This window comes from Coloeus monedula, assembly GCF_965178545.1.
Source record: "Coloeus monedula genome assembly, chromosome: Z".
Classification (NCBI taxonomy): Eukaryota; Metazoa; Chordata; class Aves; order Passeriformes; family Corvidae; genus Coloeus; species Coloeus monedula.
The window spans coordinates 27,824,551-27,840,205 of record NC_138822.1 but is presented as its reverse complement, the minus strand read 5'-3'; the positions used below and the strand labels follow the sequence as shown (position 1 = coordinate 27,840,205).

Below are 15,655 nucleotides of genomic sequence, written 5' to 3'. Positions count from 1 at the left end.
CAATTAGAGTTACTGTTTTGTAGAATATATTTTGCTCAACATTTCGCACCAGATTTAAAGACTGTAATTGAAGAAGGCTAATAGCTTCTGCTTGACTGCTGCTTAGACAGAACTTTACACAAAATGTGCAAGCAACAAAAACAAATACACTCTGTGAACACTAGGAAAATAAAGAATTGGTACTGACCTGTAATTATGTTCACAAAGACAGCTGCTCCTCCTCTGCAAAGTACTAGAAGCTCAGCAGAAATAATCTTAAATTTTCATTATTTGTACTCAAGATCATTTCCATGATATTTTAGACTGTGAACTTACTAAGTGTTAATAGGAATTTGTTTGTTTGTTTTTAAATAAGTCAACATGTTTCAAATCCAGAAAAATGGATTGCTTCTGTGGATTTCTTCACTCAACACTTGATCTCCTCTGATGTAAAACTCCTAAGAATGCTAGTAAAAGTCACTGTGCCCAGTTTTTCAGTGCTCAGAGGTCAAAAAAAGAGTACTTTGAAATGATGCACAACCTTAACTATCACTATTCACATTTTAGAGTGACAAACATTTCCTAAATACCTGACTATGCTGCCTCCAATACTTCTACAAAGAGAAGTCCGGTTCCTTGTTATATAACAAAGGTCATAAAGCTCCCAAATGAGCTCATGAAAACACACCAGTTACTAAGAACATGGAGCATCAAAACGCGGTTTTATACTCCATGTGAGCCATTGATTTCAGCTACTTCACTGTGGAAAGGTATATAGCAAAACTTCAGCTGGAAAAGGTATTTATAGTGTATCTATGGAGCATGGTACCTATCAAGCATGAGCCCAGTGGAGACTCAGGGCTGACTGAAGGCAGAGCTTCCTTACAGTAGGGGAAGTGATACCTCTGCAGAACCCCAGAATAAAGTTCATAGGGTGCCTTTGTTCAACACACAGATCAGAGAACTCTGGTGTTTCTGCCATGTATTTGGTCCTAATTTCCTGCCACTACTGCTCCACCCAACTGTGATTCCTATTTTGGCCAGGTGGAACTACTGTCAAATTGGCAAACTCAGATGAAATAACACTCCATACAGGAACAATCACCGCTTGTGATATTTATCCTGGAGCATCTGATGCATTGTGTAAGCATGAATACAACAACAAGCTTTTGCAGTACTAACTGCCAGGACACTTAATGATTTGCTGGAAGGACACAGGAACCAAAAAAGAAACCAAAAAAAATCAAGTCAGCTACTTATAGAGGAACTGTACTTGATCACCTCCCTTTGATTCAGTGCAATCAGTGAGTTCATAAAAGCAGTTAACAGACATGAGATGAGAGTATGCTTCAAATAATGGTGGTCAAAGAGGGAGGTGGGGAAGAAAACACAGAGAGATCTTATTCAAATAACAGTCATTCAGGAAAAGTAAAATGGTAAGCAATGACGTTGCTGTTTGTTTCTGCTTTGCCTTTTAATAAAGTTTAAAGAAAATAACAAAACCAAAATAAAGTATCTCTTGGAGCTGGTCCATTTATCCACAGAATCAGAGCAGGCTTGACTTCCACAACTGTATTTTCAGAAACAACCTTTCACACAGTGCAGAGATATTGTCCCATAAAAGCTAAACCAAGCCATGTGAAAAAGTGGTTAGAGGAAAAAGCTCAAGTTCAAAGCATTACCTGCCAGGTAGTGACAGAGTATGGTTCAATGTGATGTCATTTCCCCTTGCTTAGCCATAAAATTCACTAAGAATTATCTTTCAATGTAAGACTACATAAAGGGCATATATTTCTAGTGCAAGATACAATTACAAACAAACTCTCCACTTTTTTTTTTTTTTTTAATTGGACTTTTAATATGTGCCATGCATGCTTAGGTGAAACCCTAGAAACCAAATAAACACTCCACAACCTTCTGTAAATGAACAGATTTTATGGATCTGTTATAAGTGAAGGTAAAGTTAGTTGAGAAAGCCATTAGGCTAACTATTTTTATTCTTCTATATGAGTCCACAATCCAGAATAGATTGATAGGGGTTTATCAGGATGTGGTATTCATCTGTAGACAATAACACAAGTTTTTCAAGATAAGCTGCTTATGGATGTCTTCTCAGACTTGATTTGAATGTAGCTTTCACTCAGTAGTTATCAATTTAGCCCACACATCACTCGTACATGACACTTGCTACACAGGCAATGTCATAGGACTAAGCACCACTTTGAACCTTTCTCCACTCTGCAGTCACACATGATTTCTGAGAGAATATTGTATTATTGCTAACAAAACCAACATACTCAACCCTTTCCCCACTATATTCTACTAGAAGAATCTTACACAATGATCTGTACTGACAACTGGTACAACAATAACCTAAAAAATGCACCTAAGGCTCTCCCTGCACCTTGAGCTTATCTCTGCACAATGTTGCAACATGTAACCCTAGCATGGATAAGTGTGGCAAACACTCACAGTGAAACTGACTATTGATGCCAGCTTTTGCAACACAAACACCAAAAAAGACACAAAGTCACTGCTGTGTCCCAAGCCTGACCATGAGTTCTGTTTAGTACCACAGTGAATAAATATTTGTACCACAGCATTTAAATATTTGGTTTAAAAGCACATAAAGATATCTGTCTATGGATATTCATCCATCTTGGGAGATCTTGCCCAAAAATTTTTCTGCAGGACGTTTCTGTTGGTGGCCTGAACTCTCAAACTAGTGAGCAAGTTCTGTAAGGGCAGCCCTTGATTACACTGGCCTACACTGAGAAGCCTAAGAGAAGACTGAGTCTGATGCAAGCTACCTTGAGACCATGCAAAGAGAAGGCATCTTGCTTTGGAAAAAATGTAGAAATGAAAATGGAGCAGCAGTTCTAATAACTTATTTTACTACTGGCACTAGGTATCATGACACTAGGTGAATGCAGATCAACAGGCACTACCACCTGAAAAATCCCATCTCGAGTTCAGACAGAATACCTAAATAGCAAATGCTTATAAGCTAAACAGGGGACTGCTTCAAGAAGTACCCACTTCTCTTCTCTGAGCTAACTGTAAGCCACGTAGGTCAGAAAGAACAAACTAATCAATGTGCAACTTCCGGGACATGAAAGGTGACGTGTGCTGCTAACCAGAGCTGCACAGAGGAACAGCAAAGCACGTTGCCAAAACAGAGGTATGAAGTGAATCAAATCAGTAACATCTGAAGGGGAAAAAAAAGTCTCAATTCCCTTTTCTAAGCTAAAAAATCCTGGCCTTTGTAATCAAAAAAAGAGAATGCATTATTAAATCTACTGTCTGCTGCCATAGTTTTTTACAAACAAAAACAGCCTGAAGGTTTTACATCTGTGGCTAGTTTCATTTACAGTACTTTGAGCTCTGGCAACACTGCACGAACACAAACAACTTTTTGTCAGCTGAGATAGTAGTATTAAAGTGTTTCTCTCACATATTTCTGGAGACTTCTATTCCACTCTTCATCTTTTGCATTTATTTGAAACTGATGTTAAAAAACTCTGAAAGCATTTGCTAGGTGTCAGAGGTTTCACAGCTGTAACAAAGTGAAACATTTCTATCATAGGCATAGCAAAAGGAAATGACAAAATAATATTAATTTCATCTCAAAAGATAAAGCATTAAGAAAGGAAAAGGTAACTGTTTCACCCAAAGAAAGGACAAGTGAGAGGCAGAAGTTTCTCCAGTGAGAATCAGAAGCCTCAAAGAAATCTAGACATATAAAAGGCAAAAAGAGTAAATAGCGACAGACTGTTCTAGAAGACCAAGGGGAGGGAGGAGGATGAAAGGAGAAACGTTTGTCTCTAGCTGACTACACCACCTAGAAGGAACAGGCCTGAAAACAGATTAAGTACCAAACCCATGCTCACAAGAGGTAAAACCATGTTACACATCCAACCGGGATTACACTGTAGGACAGGAACTTCAACTGCAAGACACTGATAATGGAAGACAAAACACATCCTTGTTCACTCAACTATTTCAACCCAAAATCTAACACTAAAAATAGAAAACAACACCCATGGATGAGATTTCCTGTTACATACTTCACCTGTATTAAACTAAGCTGGTTGAATAATGACACATTAACTCATTTCCTCACATAAGATACTGACCATATCCCCAAAGCAGCACTTGTACTCAGCTTTTACAAAAGCCGCATGTGGCTTTATTGTCCTGCTGGAGTTACACATTGAACAGACACAGCTGCTGTAGCCAGCCTTGTCTTGTTCCTCTTCTCCTCCTCCTCTTGTTCTCTTCCTTCCTGCAAAAACTAAAGGCTGACCTCTGAACTGTAACTTGAAAGAATAAAGGCAGAACAGATCTGCTCTATTTCTTTACATTTAAGTCGAGGCTTCTGTCTTTACTGCTAAAAAAATGATATCAATTATTACTTTTGCACTGAACGAAACAAGAGTGGTTCTAACAGAGAGATAATTGTTACTTTTAAACTAAGCTTTCAGAGTTCTTTTATTCACTTGAAGTGTCACTCCAATACTAAAATATACTTTCATTCAGTCTGTTAAAAAAAAAAATTAAAATAAGTACCAAGTAGTGCAAGCATAAACAGGTTATAACTTTGTATTCTACGTGGTGGGGTTTTGCTGGGGTTTTGTGTCTGTAAGAACACACAGCTGTGGATAGCCAGCAGCATTCTGCCGTTCTGCACAGCAAACCACGTCCTCTCTGAAATACATATTTCTTCTCACGGGCAAACATTCCTTATTAGAACACAACCACGACACACAGCTTTTAAACTTCTCCGCCACGCAGCCACCACAGGAAAGCGAAGAACTGAAGAACTGCGTCGTTTAACCACGCGGAGCAGTCGGGTCAGCCAGTTACGGCACCAAAGCACGGTTCAGCGGAAAGGAAAGCAGCCACCAGGTCAGCATTTCCCTAAACCTACCTGTTGTTGACACGGCTGAGGTCCCGGGTTCTCAGCTCTCCCCGTCCTGCCCGCGCACGCCCCGCACCCCGCTCCGCGACCGGAGAGCCTCCCGCGGACCCGCCGCAGCGCGGCCCCGTCCCGTCCCGCCCGGGCGACCCCCGCCAGACCCCGCGCCCGGGCTGTGCCCGCTCTCGCCGCAGCCCCGCGCCGGGCCGGCACCAGCGCCGCCCGCAGGCGGCCCCGCTCGGCCCCCGCCCCGCCGGCCCCGCAGCCGCCGCGCCTCGTCCCCGCCGCGTCTCGGCGCTCCGGCACCCCCGGCAGCGGCGGGGGGACGGTGGTGGCGGCACCGCCGCCCGCCCCTCCACCTCCGCCCGCCGCGCCCCGGCCGCCGCCCCACTCACCTTGGGGAAGGTGCCCTCCCTCCGGGGGCTCTTCGGATGATCGAAGTGGCCGCGGTCCAGCATCAGGTACAGGGAGAAGATCACCACGCAAAAGACCGCGCTGCCGAACACCGTGAACTGCCGGCTCAGCTTCATCTCCGAGGCTGCCGGGCCGGCGCCGCCGCCGCCGCGCTGCTCCCGCCGCGGCCGGCGCACCCGGGCCCCTCTCGCCGCCCCGCGATCGGAGGCGAAACTTCTCCCGCCGCGGCGGGGACCGCAGGCGCCACCGCCCCCGGAGCGGGGCGGCCCAAATCCTTCTCCGGAGAAGTGCGAGAAGTTGCCCCCCGCACCCCCTTCCCCCGCCCGCCGCGCCGGGGCCGAGACCCGTGTCGAGACCCCGCCGGCGCTGCTGAGAGGCGAGCGGAGAGTTTCCCGGAGCGGATCGAGTTCGCGGGCAGGAGAGAGCCCAGCGGGGAAGTGGCGGCAGCAGCACCGCCGGGCCGACCAAGCGGCGCTGCTCCCTGCTCCCTTCCTCCTACTCCTCCTCAGGCCGCCTCAGCAGCCGCTCCGCTCCCCTTCGTTGCCCGCACGCGGCGCCGGAGTCTGGCACCTCCTCCCCCGGCCGAAGCGCTGCTGCCGCCGCCGGAGCGCCCGGGGCCGCAGCGCACAAGCTCCGCGCCGAGAGAGCCCCCGCCCGCCCGCCCGCCAGTGCCGGCCCCGCCGCCGCCGGAGCGCCGCGTCACGGGCGCGGCTCCGCCCCCGCCGGCCCGTACCGCCCCGGCGTTCGAGACCCGGGGCGAGCCGCGGCCGCCGCCCTTCTGCTCTCCGCGAGCAGGGGTAGTCCTGCTGTCGGCCCACGGTGCGGCGGGGCCCGTCGGGAGCTGCCCCGCGGCCGCTCGGAGGCGCCGCGCACCGATGTCCCCGCTGCTGCCGCCTCCGCCCCGTCGGCGGTCGGTGTGTGGCAGCCTCCGCCGTGGGAAGTGAGGAGGCTGGAGGAGGAAGCGAGAGGAAGGGAGGGAGGGCTGCTTGGGGACTCCGCCGTCCTGCCCGCGCCTCGAGGCGGCAGGGGACTGGAGGCAATGCAGGGCGGGGGGAGACCTCCGGTACCGAATGACACTGGCATCCGCGTCGTTCAGCAAAGCCCCGTCCACCCTTCTGTGGGGACCCTGTTGCCCGCTAACACCATTAGGCACGTTTGTGAGCCGCTGCAAGCTCCAGCTTGGGTCAGGCTTTTCTACGCATGAAGGAGTACAATGTTACACGGTGCTTTCATGCGACGTACCGCATGTTCCTGCAGGAATGGGTCGCAGCTGAAACGGGCCGGTTCAGGGACGGCCACTCAGGTTGTGCCCTCCGTTTGGTAGCTTTTAGCTCCTAATTCTTACAGCTTTAATCTGCTCGCTCTGAAAACGTTCATGCCTGATGTCTGCTCGTGCCCAATATTTCAAGAAAGTACTTAAGATGCATTGGCTGCCACTGGGGATTAGGCACATCCTGGGAACATGTTCTACCATTGCGTGTGCTTCTTTTTTAATGACTGTCATTGACACATACACCTATGCCTTAAAGTCAGGATGTATGTGTTAGAACCACTATTTATTTTCTTTTGCCAAGAATATCATCCCCTTCCCACCCTGCCTTTTCCCTGCCCCACAGTTGTTAAAACTGTAATAGTACTCAAAAACTTGGCCAATCAATGTCAGTAGATCTTTGCAGGAGCCAAGAAGCTTGTACCATTGCTAAGTTTCCCCATGTTTGAAGCTTTTTCTAGTATCTTAGAGAACATACTTCAAAGTTTGATTATTCATAATTTCTCCTTCCATTTGTCCCACTGGACAAAAATTTGAAGTGTTGGATTCCATATTTGAAGAGCAGTAAGGACTGCTTCAGTCACTGAGTAGAAATGTTAAGAGCTACTGTAGTTGCTGAGGGGAGGGGAACCTCAGTCCATCCAGCTCTTACTGTTTTGATACCAGGGCCAGCAAGAGGTTCTCTGGGCCTGGAGATGTATCTCAGGTCAGCAAGAAAGCACCTCAAGGGCAGCACAAAGGAATTCCAGCCACTCTGGCCTGTAAGTCAGCTTCTGGTGGTGGGGAGGGCAATTTCAATGCCTCTGTGCACACTAGTGTCTTGTCCTGTTGAAATGCGTGTAACTCCACCTGGGAGTTGAGGAGCCAACCAAAGGCTTATCGGTCAGGATTAAAGGGAGGGCGGGGGCAGGTGGCATTACTGTGGGATTCTGCAACAGGCTGCCTCACCAGGGAGACCAAGAACATGAATACCTCCACAGACAGAGAGGAGCAGCCTCATGGTCACAAGCCCTATCCTCAAAGGGGACTTCAACCAGCCCAACATCTGTTGGAGGAACAACACAGCAGAGCACAGGCAATTCAGGAGGTTCCTGGGATGCCTTGATGAATACTTCTTTCTCTAAGTCATAGATGAGCCAGTGAGAAGTGCTATGGTGGACCTTATTCTCACCAGCGAGAAGAGGGCTTGTGGGGAATGTGAAGCTCAAGGGCTGCAGTAACTCTGAAATAGTAGAGTTCAAGATGCTTGGGGCAATGAGGAGGGAGCACAGCAAGTTCACCGCCATGGATTTCAGGAGAGCTGACTTGGCCTGTTCAGGGGAGCGCTTCTTAGAGTATCATGGGATAAAGCCCTGGAGAGGGGCACAAGGAAGCGGGTTAATAGTCATGGACTACCTCTTCCAAGCTCAAAAGCAGTGCATCCCGATGAAAAGGAAGTCAGGCAAAACCACAGATGACCTGCATGGATGAACAAGGAGCTTCTGGAAACTCAAATACTAAAAGGAAGCCTATAGAGGATGGAAGTAAAGACAGGTATTCTGGGAGAAGTACAGAGCACTAGTCTGCGTACTCAGGTATCTGTTAGGGAAGATAAAGCACCAATAGTATTAAATTTAGCCAGGGACATCAAGAGCAAAAAGAAAAGGTTCTATAGGTATATCAGTGGTAAAAGAAAGAATAGAGAACATGTGGGACCTCTCCAGAAGAATATAGGAGGTTACCTGGGACATGGAGAAAGTTGAGGTACTTTATGACTTTTTTGCCTCAGTCTTTATTGGCAAGTGACTTCAGCCTCCCTGCCTAAGTCACAGAAGACAAAGGCAGGGATAGGTAAAATAAAGAACCCTCCAATGCAGTGATGCCATGAAGATTTTTGCCTTTTCTTTTATACCCATTATACCTTTATACAACTTCTGTATTCTTGGTGCTTTTTGCCTACATTCTTGGACTTGTTTGTCAAGCTGAGAGACTAAACATTTTAGAAGGTTCGTAGCTAGGCATCAGTGTGCCCCAGACCCCAAGGTCCTCTCCAGAACACATTTTGTAAACCAAGATAGAACCATCCAGGGGAAGGTTCCTTGTGGAGGGGGGCTCATTGAGCCTCACATTGGGGAATCTTTGACAGATATGCTAATTAGTAAAACCTATAATGTTATACTCGATGTTGGGGGGGACTCACACACTGACACACATGCTCGAGTGGGGTGCATCTCGATGCATATGACCTAGACGTGTGCACCTAAGGATCCTTAAAATAAATACCAAGGTAAAATCCCTTTTCCCCTTCTAACCGTGTCTGACTCTTGATTTTAAGACCCGGAAAAGGCATCAGTAGGAGATCAGATTCAAGAACATCTAAGCAAACTAAAGGTGCACAATTCCATGGGTTCTGATAAAATGCATCCACAGGTCCTGAGGGAACTGGTGGAGGAAGAGGCTAACCCATGTATTTGAGAAGTTGTGATGGTCAGGTGGAGTTCCCATGAGCGGAAAAGGGGAAATATCAACCTTATTTTTAAAAGGGATAAGAAGAAAGACCCAGGGAACTACAGGCCAGTCAGTCTCACCTCAGCACCCAACAAGATCACGGAACAGACCCTTCTCAAAACTATGTTTTCTCCAAAAACAAGGAGATGATTGACAGCAAACATGTCTTCACTGAGGGCAAATTGTGCCTGAGAAATGTGGCAGCCTTCTACAATGGGGTTACAGCACTGGTGAGTAGCGGAAGAGGAAATGATGTAATTTACCTGGATTTTGGCAAAGCATTGGATACTCTCCCAGATGGCTCTCCTTGTCTCTAAACTGGAGAGGCATGGATTAGATTGTGGGGCCACTCACTGAATAAGGAATTGTCTGGATGTTTGCACTTAAAGGGTTTGTGGTCAATGGTTCAATATCCAGGTGGAGACCTGGTGGTCATCAGGGGTTGTTGCTGGGACCAGCACTGTTAAACATCTTTGTCAGTGTCATGGACAGTGGGATCAGAGCACCCTCTGCAAGTTTACTGATGACACCAAGCTATGTGGTGTAGTGGACACGCTGGAGGGAGGGGATGTCACCCAGAGGGACCTTGACAGGCCTGAGAGGGGCCTGTGTGAACCCCACGAAGTTCAGCAGGGCCAAGTGCAAGGTCCTGCACCTGGGTCAGGGCAATCCCAAGTACAAACACAGGGTGGGCAGACAATGGATTGAGAGCAGCTCTGGGAAGAAGGACTTGGGGGTGCTGGTGGATGAGAAGCTTGTCATAACCCAGCAATGTGAGCTTGCAGCCCAGAAAGCCAAACATGTCCTGGCCTGCATCAAAAGTGTAGCCAGCAGGTCTAGGGTGGTGATTTTTCCCCTGTGCTCAGCTATCATGGGAGCTCACCTGAGGCATTCAGTGCTGGGACTCCCGACATAAGGGGAGGTCCCATATGGATCTTCTGGAGCTGTCAAGGGACAGCCATGAAGGTGGTCAGAGGGCTGGAAATCTCTCCTATGAAGATGGGCTGAGGCAGCTGGGGGTGTTGAGCCTGCAGAGGAGAAGGCTCCAGGGAGATTTCATAGCACCTTCCAGTACCTACAGAGGGGCTACAGCAGAGCTGGAGAGGGACTTTTCACAAGGTCATGTAATGATAGGACAAGGGGGCATGGCTTTAGACTGAAAGAGTGTACCACAGAGGGACATTCATTATCAGGTGGCTAAGACAACAAACGTCACATCCACAGGCCTTTTGAACTCTTCCAGACAGGCAATTCCACCACTTCCCTGGACAGCGTGTTCTGATACCTACAGCCCTTTCAGGTAAGAAATTTGTATCCAATCTGAACCTCCTCTGGCACAACTGAGGCTGTTTTTTCTTGTCCTGTCCCTTGCCAGGGAGTTGTAAAGAGAGATAAGGTCCTCTCTGAGCCTCCTTTTCTCCAGGCTAAACACCCCCAGCTGCCTCAGCTGCTCCTCATTAGACTTGTGCTCCGGGCCCTTCATCAGTTCCTTTGCCTTTGTGCTGGATCTTCCTGTCCTACTTTGCTTTTTTCACCAGTGCTAAGCATGCATATTCTTAGGAATCAGATTGATACAAATGGACAAAGGGAGGGACAGTTAGTTTCATTTTAGTTTCATTTTCTTAAGAAATTCGGCTTGTCTGAGCATACACTCCTTTTTCGTTTTCTACTTCAGTAGCTTTTCAAGTTCCGGATGCAATAACCTACATTTGACAAAGATGTAATATTAAAAGCACTTAATTTTCATGTTTCCTCAATGTCAGATCAATCACTTTTATTTAAATACAAATGAAAAATCAACCAGGAAATGGTTTAGCAGTGCCTCATTGCCTACTATTAGTATCATGCTGCAGTGCTTGCCAGTCTTTGCATTTATCGAATGTGTAAGGCTCCAGACTGCAAAAATCAATCCACTTTCCAAGCAGTCAGGTCATTCTTCTCTAAAATATTAGGAACTAGTGAAGGAAAATAAGACATTGCTTTCACCTACATTGAATTTATTTGCTTGTTTTTTGTATATAACTTAATGTTAAATGCTCACGGCTTGAGAATTAGACTGCATTGACCTAGTGTAGATTTTGAAACATTTTGATATGTATTGATCTTGAAACACTATATAACAGTGGAGTATCAGGCAATTAGCAAAGCCTCTTACATTTTCAGAGCTGAACTGCTGCAGAGATTTGATTTTTATAAGATACTTGTACATATATATATGTACATATATATATGTATATTCTCTTGCATACTGAACTGGCATCCAGCTGCATTTAGGGTGCATTGTTTTAAATATATGTTTAGTTTACATCTTTGTTTAACCATACATCATTTAGAAAGAGAAAAGTGGTGTGGTGCTTCTCTTTTAAAATCAGAATGTTGAAATCTTATGTCTGCAGAAAGTTAACACAGAAGTCGACAATCAATTACCTCTGTTATCCTGGAAGTCTAAGTATCTCAATCATTATATTAATCTATTGTAGATGGCACTAAACTGCAAAAGCATAGAATAAAACAGTGCAGAATGCATGTCCATGAAGATTCACAAATCTCTCTTTCAAACCCATGGAAGACCTTTGTTCTTCTACAACCAGTCCTGACCATACTTATCAGTCCATTCAGAACTCTATCATCCCCCTCACCAAGTGCTGACACCTTTCCCAAGCTTTTTCATGAACCATATGTCTTAACCTGTGTAAAGGATGTTTTCCTTGAGCACTGAAATAATTTTTCCTAATGCATGGCCAGCTTGCCCACCAACTGTAGAAAAGCCCTTTTCAGTTGGAAAACTTTGAATGGAATTGTCCTGCCTAAATCTTAGATGAGTCAAAATATCTGGATTCCAAGGTGCAGAGAGCTCCACAACATGTGTTAATTTACTAAGCATGGCATGACAAAAATCAAGAAGTCACCTTCAAAGATCTTAGAAGTAAGATGTGACAAGCCACAAGTTGTTAAGTCTGGCTGAATGTGTGTTATGAAAGCTTCCTGAAGTTATTACAGACTAATAATATGCCATTCTATAACAAGGAATGCTCAAATCAAAATGTTAAATACCAAAAAGCAAAAAAAATTATATTGGACAAGGCTGTTCATTCACGATGAATCTCATCATTATGCAATGTATCAATGTATTTTTACAAAGCAAAAGAATGCTTTCTTTGTTTGCTGAATACTACTGGATATGTGGTTTCTATTTGTACACTCAGTCCTGTCTTTAACTTTTTGGCCATTCCCTTAAAAAAGGAGAATAAATACACAAGAAAAAAATGAACAGTGTATCTGCTATACATGCATTTTATTCTCAAAATAAAAGCTGTTTCAGCACAAAGCATAGATGAAGCACAGAGAAGCTACTGTAAACAGTGCAGCGCTGGCTCTAGGAGTAAAGCATAGGCTGAGCTAAGGAAAGAAATTCTGAATGTTTTGGGGGGGCTCCTTCATATGTGTTCAGTTCTTAAGAAATACAGTCACCAGTGCTATTATGCAATACTAGAGTTGCACCCACAAAAAAGATGTAGTCAGTTTTCTGCATCTCTAAATACCCCAAAAGTACTAAGTTCCATCTCTAGAAAGCATAACAGGAGGGAAGTATTTAATTAAAGATAGAGGATATAGCATTATCATGATTATTCTCAGAATTATCCACAACTGGGAAACTATTCTGGAAACTGCAAATATTTAAGTGCAGCTATAGTCTAAGGAGAATAAAGCAACAACAAATGGGTGGGGATAAAATTCTGCATTAGCAACATCAAAGCAAAGAGCAATGTCTCAGATATGTCATACGAAGTTAGATAGAAATATCAGTTTAGTTTTCTAATTAACTAATATTGATGAATATTTTAAAAAAGCAACAAAAGTGCTCAATAGGGCAGCAACCATTATACTTTTTTAAAAAGCCACTTTCAAGTATAAAATTAGTAATATCTACTTCAGAAACTCTATTTTGTCATTGTAAGTCTAGTAACAGAAATAAGTGTCAACCAAACTTAGCTTATGTTTTGCTGTGATATATTTGTTTAAAATACAGTCTTGATCGTCTGACTTAGCCTCTAAAGCACAAAAAATTGATCAAATATCAGTCACCTACATTAAAGATTAAATGTGTTAGAGACATATTTTGCTCTTTTTCAGCATTTAACTTGGGTTAAAAAAGCATTAATTATTATGGAACATCATTACTGCTCTCATGGATGTTTTGAATGCACAAGTTTGAAATTGTGTGTTCTAAGAAAAAAGCCAAACATATCCACAACTCTCTCTCATGTTGTGCAGCAATGGCCCAAGCAGCCAGGATGGTCCAGGAATACATCTGACAGTGAATATTGTACCATGTTTTGAAGTGATGCCTTGGAGCGTATGTGAGTATATGGGAATGTGCTATTTCATTACCCACCTTAATAGAAAATAACTGTTCATTACTACAGAATTCCTAGATCTTTATTTGAAGAGATAATTCACTGTAACTTCAAATGCAAACAGCCCTAAGATAATGTTAGATGTTCCTAACATTTTGGTATACAAACTAATTAAATAACAGCATACATACAAACATACATTTCCTGGAATAATGTTGACAATATGGAACAAAATTTGCATTTGTCTATTGTTGCTTCCTGCCTATTGAAAGTAAAGCTTCAAATTGCAGAAAAAAAGTGTGGTGTATTTTCAGATTATATTCTGGTTATTATTTGTTCCGTTAATCTCTTTCCATTCCAACTGAAGATTACATTGTGAAAAGAATATTACAAATCAACTTTACCTTTTGTGAAATACCTTTTACTCTTTGTCCATACAGTTGTCTATGGACAAAAAGCTTGTGAAAAATTGTCGTTAATATGTGAGGTCTATACAAGACAACCAAAAAAAACCATTCTATAGGCAGCCCAACTATAAAGAAATGATATTATTAGAAGGAAAAGACAAACAAAAATGGACAAAAAAATCCCCAAACATCATGGCAGATTCTACTAGCTATAGTTCTTCTGACCAATCTAATCCTTCTTGTCTTCCTAAGTTACCCTAAAAATACTTAAAATGTCTAGCTTTTATGATGCTGTCACATGTATCTGACAAACGTGCTAAAGATTAATTCTAGCTAAACCACTAGAAATGTTCACTAAGCAAAGTGATAAACAGCATATCCCCCCCTTCCCCAGCACCCCCTACAGAAGAAGAGGTTTCTACACTGATGCTCCAGGCTGTTTAGGGTTGAAGGAGGTATTGGCAGCCTTACTGCTGATTAGCTGGTTGAGATTTCAACAGAACCTTCTGCAGTAAATGTGTGCATTTGTGTGTGCACTACAAAGCAGTGCATACCTGAAAAGTAATATAGAAAAATAATGTACTTTATCAAGATGAGGATACCATAATATATTATAAAACAGAGAGAATGCCCATTACTGTGTCGAATACCTTGGAACTTCCTCCCACCAGCCCGTTTCTGAGTATAAACTGATTTGTCGTGTATCCAACTCTGGCAGCAGGGAGATAGATGACCCGCTAAGGGCTCATGGGCAGCAGTGCCCGTGTGCAAGGACTCTGGAGGATGCTGAGGTGTTACCTTAAAAAGAAACAAGACCCCCAAACCAACAACTACTTTACAATCTGGAACATGTTGCAACAAGCTTGTATGACCCTTGCAGTACATGACCTATAGTATAGGAATGCACAACACTTGGTTGCATTACTCCACTATTTCATGTCACAATTTAGAAAGCAAAAAAGGAGAAAGATTCCAGCATTATTTATGCAGTTCTGGTAAAGATGGCCCCACAATTCCTTTGGGAGATGCACGATGTCACATGGTGTCCCACAGTTACAGCGTTTTAGAGGTCTAGTTTGAAAGCCAAAAAGGAAACGTAGGAGGAGAAAGAGTGGCTGTTCTGTTGACAGCAGAACAAGTAAGGCATAGTTTCCTATCATTTTGATCCTTCTTCTTTGATTTCAAGTAATTTAATAAAGGATAAGCACCATCTTTCACAGTGGTGGCATTTATTAGCCTATTTTTCCCTTGGGAAAAGATACATTTAAGTAAGTTAACTAATAATGTTAAGCTAACTGTGAAACTTCTCCAGCAGAAGGGCATGAATCAGATGTCTGTCTTCTATCTGATTGTCCATTTTTAATAATTCTGCAGGACCACAACTGATTTATCATCGTTTTTCTGTAACATGTGATTGATATTTGCTAGTGGTTTTAAAAGTTCTAGAAGAGACAGCACACATTAGTGTTCTTATTACTGAGTTTTATTTTTCCTCATTAAATAAGGAACGGTGCTGAGATTTTGGAGAAAATATTGTCCTCTGTCATGTAAAGATTTAGTAAGTGTAGTGTCCTTCACCACCTCAGCAGAGAATATTGGAAACTAGTACTCATAAAAATGTGTGCTATCAAATACTGCAGCTATCCTCAACTCAAGTGGTCCTTAGATTATTGTGAAATGACATTAAGCAAGAATCACTAAGTAGTTATGATAACATCCTGACATTGTATCTTCACTTTTCTTCTAGTGATATTGCCTTTCTTCAGCCAGTGATTTACTGGCACATTAGCTCTTTCATCTCTTTATTTCTGTTGTGAGGAAA

General features: G+C 43.9%; 1 protein-coding gene across 2 annotated transcripts in view; it reads right to left on the bottom strand.

The window, feature by feature from the left end:
* Positions 1-5,522, bottom strand: part of MAN2A1 (mannosidase alpha class 2A member 1) — a 110,605-nt gene extending 105,083 nt beyond the window's left edge. For both annotated transcript variants that reach the window (XM_082301999.1, XM_082302000.1), the window contains exon 1: positions 5,293-5,522. In XM_082301999.1, the coding sequence (XP_082158125.1) occupies positions 5,293-5,427 (135 nt within the window). In that variant the 5' untranslated portion in view covers positions 5,428-5,522. The remainder of the gene's footprint in view (positions 1-5,292) is intronic.
* Between the last annotated feature and the right edge of the window lie 10,133 nt (positions 5,523-15,655).